We start from the raw sequence: 7,709 nt of genomic DNA, 5'->3' as shown, positions 1-7,709 counted from the left end.
CAACCTGGCATCCACTCACCCCACAGAGCATTTTCTAGGGGTGGATCGATAGTGACAAGGTCCCACTAGCACCACCAAAGGGGTCACCACCCAGTTCCGAAAAGCAAACGGAGAGGGAAAAGCCTTGCCCAGAAATCCTTCACGTAGGAGCGAGGAACCACACAGGACTGGGAGCAGAAGTCTTTATTGCTTTCAATTGTTACAAGTCAGGCGTGCGCAGCCACGTTTGCTGCGAGGAGGCAGCCACACTGCCTCGAGTGGCTCAGGGAGAGACTTTGGGCCCACAGGGTTTGGTCCCTGCCCCACCGCAGGCGGACACCTTCCTGCAGGCACCAGGGAAGAGACACAGAGAAGGCAGCTGCCAGCTCCAAGTGAAGGACTGTGTGAAAGAGGCTATTGCTACAAGACCAGGAAGGTCAGGGACGGCTTCTCCAGAGCCTTAAAGAAAAAAAACAAAAACAAAAAAGGACAGCAGCTCCTGGTTTGGCAAGGGAACCTAACGCGTTCCCAGCACAGGCTACAATGGGGACACAAACCAAACCCATCCTCTACCAGCCTCTGGTTCCTCCAGGGAAGATCAGGGCAGCTAGGGACAGCTACTAAAAGCTCGAAAGCTAAAGTGGCATCAGTGCTGGCCTGAGATTAAGCCTTCATCCTCCTTAACTGGGAGGAGCACAGATCAGAGATGTACACGTATCCCCCCAAAAAACCACTGAGCACTCCCCAAGCCGCCCTCACCCACGGCCGGGGCTCGCTGAGGGGATGCCGGGCGCCTCCATGCTCAGTTCCGCACATCCCCATCACTCCTTCACACGTGCCCAGGGCAGACAGCCCTTCAAGTCCTCCACCCTCAGCACACGCTGGAGGCCTGACATGCCCTGTGACCCCTGCCCATCCCCTGAGCACAACTGAGGACCAAACCCCTCTGCCCCTCTCCTCCGGGGCAGCCAGAGCCTGCCTCCCACTCCTCCCATCTCCAGGAGTGGGCACTGTGCAGGCACTCCCATACCTGATTGAACCCCCCAGAAAAGAAAAATCAGAGACTAGGAACAAAACAAAACCAGAACAAAAAGTTAGGCCTGGGCCCTGGCCTGGACACCCCACCGGAGAGCCACAGGGCACAGAGCAGCTGTGGCGAAGCAGCCCTCAGGCATCCACGAGGGTCAGCCCGTCGTGCAGGGCACGCTTCCACATGTAGTAGGTGGAGCGGGCCGTGAGGGGGAAGCGGGCACTGAACTCCTTGTAGGTGGGGAAGGTCTTCGACTCGAAGCGCTGCTGCAGGAACAGCTTGGCTTGCGCCTTGAACTGGGCGGTGGCGATCACATCCATCACAAACATCCGGCTGTTGGCTCGCTCCGACACGGCGTAGCCCGAAATGGTGGCGTTGTACGGGGTGGCCGGCATTGGTTTCTCCAGCTGCTTGCTCGCTACCTCCACGGGGAGCTGGGGCTTGACACCCAGCTCAGCCCTCTGCGGCCCCAGGGCAGCAACCCGCTTCAACAGCCGCCTGGAGCTGGCCCAGGGCAGGCGCTGCCGCCTGAGCGCCCGGCCGCTGCTCTTCCAAAACCAGTAGGTTGTGGAGGAGAGCGCTGGGTAGCGCAGACGAAACTTGCTGAATGGCAGCTGCCACTGCTGGACCTGCCTCCGGGCCACGTCTCGCAGCTGCTTCCTCCAGCAGAGAGAGGGCTTGAGCTGCAGGAGACTCCTGGGCGCTGGCCGGTCTCCGTTCAGCCTCTTCCTAACAGGCAAGCTGCTTGCCTTCAGCTGGAGGAGTGGTTTTCCTATGGCTAGAGGTTTGGGGTTATCCAAGGGAGACTGAGGGGGCTTGAAGTTGGGGTTCTCCTTGATTGCTTTTCTTCGCCAGTTGTAGTAAGTGGACCTGGAGATGCCGGGGAAGCTGCGCTTGAAGCACCTGTAAGGCACCAGAGTGTTCATGGAGATGCATTTCTCCAGGTAGGATTTGGCTCCTCGCATGAAGATCCCTGCTTGGACTGGGTCTAGGGAAGGGCTCGGTGGCCTAAAGCTTGCCTCTGAATTTGCCGGCTCATCCACAGCCTTTTTTGGGACATCCCTGTGAAGCTCCTGCAACCCATGGGCCTCAGCCAGAGCAGAGGCATCTCCGTTGACCACACTCTGCATCTCGTGCTTCCAGGCATAGTACGTGGACCGGGAGATTTCCGGAAACATCTGTCGGAAGTGCTGGAGGGGGACTACATTGCCCTCTTGGAAGCAGGACTGAAGGAAGTGTTTGGCTGCAAACCTGGCAGCTGCTTTCTGCCGGTGCTCGCGAGACTGGCGCTTCCAGCGGTAGAAGGTGCTCTTGGTGATGCTGTACCTGTCACGGAGGTTGGAGTACGTCAGCTGGGGGTCGCTGTTCAGCAGCTCGAGGGTCTTCATGGGCTGGACAGGAGGCTCTGGCGAGGGCATCGTGGGTTCCAGCTCCTCCAGACCGACCACAGCCACGAAGTACTGCGCTTTGAAGACCTGCCTGGAAAGCTGCTGCCCCGACCACATGATGTGGAGCGTGGAGGTCCGCGGGCCGCACTTCCTGGGCCGGATGAGGCGGTTGAAATATGGCCGGATCTTCAAGTTGCTCATGGGGTAGATGGAGTAGATGTTACACTGCAGCACTGAGGCAAGAGCGTAGACATGCCACATGTTGGCGAAGGTGCCAGGGAAACAGGTAGCTTTGATATCGGCGTCAAAGATAGCCTCCAGGATAGCCATGGGGAGGCTGGTCATCTCCGGGGTCTCCTCAGTGCAGAGGGAGTAGCGGGCAGCCTGCAGCATCACCTTGGAGTCAATCATGCCGTTCAAGTAGTACTGCTTGTGCAGCAGCATCTCCACCACCGTACGCACCTGCAGCTCCAGGCTGAGGCTGGGGTTGCCCCAGAGCAGCACGCTGGCTGCCTCGAAGAGGCGGTTCCCCTCCCCTTTGCAAACCAGGGGCAGCATGTTACTTGGGGCATCCTCGGGATAGAGGCTCCTGGCTACTCGGTCAACTTCCAGCTCCTCTTGAAATTGCCTCCCGCAATAGCCGGGCAGGGAGAAGGATGACAGGGTCCTCTCTGCCTCCAGCGCGGCGCTGGTGAGACCCTCCAGACCAAAGCATTCGGTGGCCTCCTGCAGCTCCTGCAGCACAGACTGCACCAGCTGGTGCCGCTGGATCATCCTGAAGGGCAGCAAAAAGAAAGGAGTTGCATGAGATCGAGACAGTGCATGCTCCAGGCTGATGGGGGCCTGTTACCTCCAGCTCTTTCCCAAAGGTTAGGAAGGGGGAAGAGGGTGGAGGAAAGGCCACTGCTCTCCCCCCCACACACAAACACACTCGCAAGGACAAAGTAGGAAGCCTGGGTCCCCACAGGCAGACCTGGGACAGGGACATGGGCTCAGCTTGCTCTGCAGTGACCTCCTGTGGGCAGCACGCATGGCACACAGCCTCCGGAGATGTGTGGGTCAAACTAAGGAGCAACCACATGCATCCGGGTGGGAGACGAGGCCACCGTCAGCCCCTGCACACCTACCTTTGTGCCCAGCCTCACCCCTACCTCCAGCTCCCCCACAGCGCATTTTACCTCCCCACTGCCAGCACATATAAAGAGCCTCGGGGGTGAAATGTTCATCATCTCAGCAGGAACACACAGGTGACATAGCAACACCGTGCGGGAGCACGGGGGGACCAGCCTGAAGGGCACTCAGGCCGACAGAAGGGACAAGGAGCTGCTCCCTCCCTGCTGCTGCAGTCACCGCAAAACCTGAGGCAGGAGGAACAGCCGGAGCCGAGCCGAGCCACAGTTAGTGGTGCCAGGGCTGACACTAGGTGTCACTTGCTGCCCAGCAGAGAAGCCCTGCCAGCCGGGGAGAAGGGGCGAAGAGTGCAGCCCCCAGAAACCCTACTAGGCAGGAGGCAACCCCAAAGCGCAGATGGAGAGAGAACTGGGCGGGTAGCTCGAGGGCTGCATGGAGCCCTTCTTCTGCACCCCAGCCCATCCCAATCCTGTGGGCCAGCTCCCACTCAGAGGATCCAAGGGTCCAAACCCGCATCCCCTCCTTTGTCAGCGTTGGTCCTGACACCCACACGGCTCTGCCCCAACCACTCCAGGAGCACCCCCGCGATCCAGCTCCACCACCACATCCCCCTTCAGCACCGTTTCATCAGCAGCCAGCTCAGATCCCTCACCCCAGCAGCCCCGTCCTTCCCTCTCAAAGCGGTCTGCACACAGAACACAGCATTTCACTCAGAGCAGCCCAATCTGGTCGGTTTTCTCCTCACGCAGCGCCCTGCTCATTCTGTGCCACCCCCCGCATACTGGGCATCACTTTGTCATCTCCTTCATTCCTATCCCAGCTGGAGACCCACCTTCTCACAGCACTTCGGAGGCACCATTACGCACTCACAGCTCTGCAGGGAGATGCCACGGAGAGAGGCAGCAGTCCCGAAGTAAAGCAGACGCCCTGCCTGACCCTTCCTGATTCTCCATCCTGTGCCCTGCTGCAGATAACGTTACCACTGCTGCAGTACCTACAACCCCCTGGCCGTGACCAAACAGCAAACGGGACAAGGTGCCACATATCACACCGCTGCATCCAGGCTGCTTCACCACGGGGAGCCCTGCGCTGCTGCCACTGCCCCTTGCCTTTAATCAGGTCGCCAGATCAGCTCCCCTGCCTGAGCTGAGCCCCTCCATTGCCTCCTACATGTTGAAGGCCAGGGCCTCCACTTACAGCTGCAGGGCATCAGCTATCAGCAACAACACAGGAGAAGGCACACAGCTGCAAAGGAAAGGCATAGATTTGTCCTCAGACCCTTCAACCAAGCAAGCACAGGGTTGTGTGCTGGGTCTGGCTGGGATGGAGTTAATTTTGTTCACAGCAGCCCCTGCAGGGCTGCATTTTACATTTGTGACCAAAACAATGCTGATAACACACTGATGTTTCACCTAGTGCTAAACAGCATTTGCACAGCATCCAGACCTTCTGTTTCTCACTCTTCCCACCCAGTGAATAAACTTGGGATGCACAAGAAGCTGGGAGGGGGCACAACCAGGCAGATGACCAAATTAACCAGAGCTATTCCATGCCATATAAGCAATAAACAGGTTGAGGAGGGGGTTTAGGGAGACCTTGAGCCATCTTTTGCTTGAGAACTGGCTGGGTATCAACATACCCATGGGAGGTGGTGAGTGATTGCTTCGCATCAGTTACTTTTGTTCTTCCTTCTTCCATCTCTCCTTTGCTCACTAAATGATTTTTTATCTCAAACCACAAGTTTCCTCACTTTTACCCCTCCCCTACCAGGGTTAACCCACAACAGATTGTCACTTTGGGCCAGGTCTGTACTTTTGCTGCCCTGGAGGCTCACGGAAGTTTATTCTGCAGAGCAGCATTTTCACTAAGCCAGCAGTGAACGGTGCATGGCGAGGAGCTGAAGCAGAGCTGCCCCTCCATACAGCCAGGCAGGGAGAGCCCCAGCACAGCCCCAGCCCTCATTCTCCACGGCCACATCCCCCGCAGCCACCGGGAGAGCAGGGAGAGGACGAGGCGAAAAGCTTTTCCCCTGGAGGGGGCGAGGAGCCGGGACAAGCTAGGGAGCACCAGGAACACGCCTGGTCTTTATGGCCTGGTGGGCATTTCCCACCCCCTTACGGCTTGGAGGGGGGAACATAAGGAGCTGGAGGCACAGATTTTAATCCTTTTCTTAAGGAATAACCCACAGCCTCAATGTCACTGCCAGCTCCTGCCGCCCAGAGCTGGAGCAACAGGACCTTGCAGGCAAGCCTAAGGCAAAAGCCACGGCTCCAGCATTGCAGATAAACTCCCGGGAGGTTGCATGGAGGGGGGCCGGGCAAGCCAGAAGCAAAGGACATCAGCCACCGCTGAGCTGCGGGCTTTGGCTCATCAGCAGAGCGAGCCCAGCAGCTCCTGACACAGAGGAGCTGCTGCAGAGTGAGGGTTTTTTCCCCCCGCTCCCCCAGCACAGCCAGCTGAACGTGACGGACAAATGTTCCCCAACCCGCCACAGCCCCGAGAAGCAACCGAGTGAGCTTTTCAGCGCTGATAAAGGAAGTTTTAGCTAACCCGGCCGCTTTTGCATTGTAACAGATAAGCGAGCACTTGCAGATCACGTTCTCTCACCTAAACTGATGGGCTGGTGGCATCCAGTAGTGCAAGTTCCCCGAGCCAGCCCTGAAAACGCTCCCAGCAGCAGGAATCCGGGAGCCCTCGGCCCCTGCTGCTGAGCACCAGCACCTCGCAGGGCTGCTGGGACCCCCAGCTGGGTGGGACAGCTCAGCTCGCCCCTGAGCCCAGCTGCGGGCAGCAAGGGCTTTCACCTGAGGGCTTTTCCAGCTGAACCACCGCAGCGGCACAAGAGAAGCACAAAAACCTCAAGGGGCTGCCTGGGTGAGAAATACCATCCCCCGGGGCTCCCACAGTCGAGAGAAGCCCGCTCCCGGCAGCCATCACCCCCACTTCTACCCGACTTTGCTTTAGAAAGGAAAATAAAGCAACCTCCGACGTGCGCTAACCCAGGCCAACGCATCCCAGCGACACCTGGCTGCGGCTCCCCGGGGATGGGGAACTTACCTCCGGAGCCCAAGCGGCACCTGACAACGGCCCCGCTCCCCGAGCGGACCCACGGGCACCTCCGCGGCCGCCCGGGGCTCCCCGAGCGGGGGAGGAAGATGAGGAGGAGGAGGAGGAGGAGGAGGAGAGCCCCGCGCCCACGGGGACCGCGCTGTCGCCCGGGGGACAAAGCGACGGGGCAGCCCCGGGGCACGGGGAGGACGCCGGTGCCCGGGCAGCCGCCGGGGAAGGAGGGGTCGGGGGCAGGAGGGGAAGCAGCAGCCGCCGTCGGGGCGGCCCCGGCCGCACTTACCTGGCCCCGCGGGTCGGGCCGGGCCGGGCCGGGTCGCGCCCCGCCCGTCGCCGCGCACCTTTAAGGGCGGCGGCAGGAAGCGGCGCGGAGCCGCCGCCGCCGCGGCCCCGGTGCCAGCCCCGCGGGGACCCTCGGGAGCAGTGCGGGGCCGGGCCGAGCCGGGCCGGGCCGAGCCGAGCCGATCCGGGCCGCCCCTCCCCTCCCCTCGCTCCCCCTCCCCTCCCCCGGCAGGAAGCGGGCCATCCCCGCCGCCCCGGCCCAGATGAAAGCGGAGCGGGCCGGGGGTCACTTCCAAAGCTAAAGTGATAATGGCCATTGTCCCGCCGCCAGCGCGCTTAAAGGGCCCGCGGCGCCCGGCCCCACGGCCGCAGGGCCCCCGCAGGGCCGCAGCTCCGCCGCCGCCCCACGGCAGGGCGGCCCCGGGGAGCGGGGGGTCAGCCCGGCCCGCCGCGCCCCGCGGGACGGAGGTGGCTGTGTGGTGTGTGGGTGCCGGGTCCCGAGCGGGCAGCGCTGTGGTGGTGGGGCTGGCACAGGCACAGTGCGTGCGTCTGGCCCGGCTGCTGGGCCCACCGGGATGGCGAAGGCTCCCAGACCTTCTCGTTTGGGCACAAGGGGCACCCAAACGACAGCTGTCTTCTCCCTGCCCTCGCCTCCCAGCCACGCTCGTGCCACCCGCAGGCCCCTGCCCTCGCAGCCCCTCTCCGGCCCCCCGGAGCGGCCTTCCTGCCCGCTATCTCTGCCCCGCTGCCTGATCTCCGGCCCCGCGTCCCCCTCCTTAACTCCCGCACACACAATGGGTTCATCGGGGCGTCACGTGGGGCTGTGCAAACAG

At 61.3% G+C, this 7,709-nt stretch overlaps 1 protein-coding gene across 4 annotated transcripts; it reads right to left on the bottom strand.

Moving 5' to 3' along the window:
• Positions 1-406: 406 nt before the first annotated feature.
• VRTN (vertebrae development associated) lies at positions 407-7,005 on the bottom strand. 4 transcript variants are annotated; one of them, XM_048059864.2, is made up of 2 exons: positions 6,878-7,005; positions 407-3,172 (listed from the first exon to the last, which is right to left on the bottom strand). In XM_048059864.2, the coding sequence occupies exon 2, from the start codon at positions 3,169-3,171 to the stop codon at positions 1,147-1,149; it is 2,025 nt and encodes a 674-aa protein (XP_047915821.1). In that variant the 5' UTR covers position 3,172; positions 6,878-7,005; the 3' UTR covers positions 407-1,146. The 4 variants fall into 4 exon arrangements, with proteins under 4 accessions (XP_047915821.1, XP_047915822.1, XP_013041119.1 ...); XM_048059865.2 differs by lacking the exon at positions 6,878-7,005 and adding an exon at positions 6,586-6,855; XM_013185665.3 differs by lacking the exon at positions 6,878-7,005 and adding an exon at positions 6,136-6,515.
• Positions 7,006-7,709: the final 704 nt, after the last annotated feature.

The sequence above is a fragment of the Anser cygnoides genome, chromosome 5 (genome assembly GCF_040182565.1).
Source record: "Anser cygnoides isolate HZ-2024a breed goose chromosome 5, Taihu_goose_T2T_genome, whole genome shotgun sequence".
Taxonomy (NCBI): Eukaryota; Metazoa; Chordata; class Aves; order Anseriformes; family Anatidae; genus Anser; species Anser cygnoides.
The sequence above is the reverse complement of the archived record's forward strand: the minus strand, read 5'-3'. Positions and strand labels throughout refer to the sequence as shown.

Excerpts from the sequence above, each read along its gene's own strand:
- VRTN (XM_013185665.3), bottom strand. The coding sequence starts at position 6,158 with ATGCCACCAGCCCATCAGTTTAG. Across the intron at positions 3,173-6,135 it reads CCACCAGCCCATCAGTTTAG|GATGATCCAGCGGCACCAGC; the intron begins GTGAGAGAACGT and ends GCTGCCCTTCAG.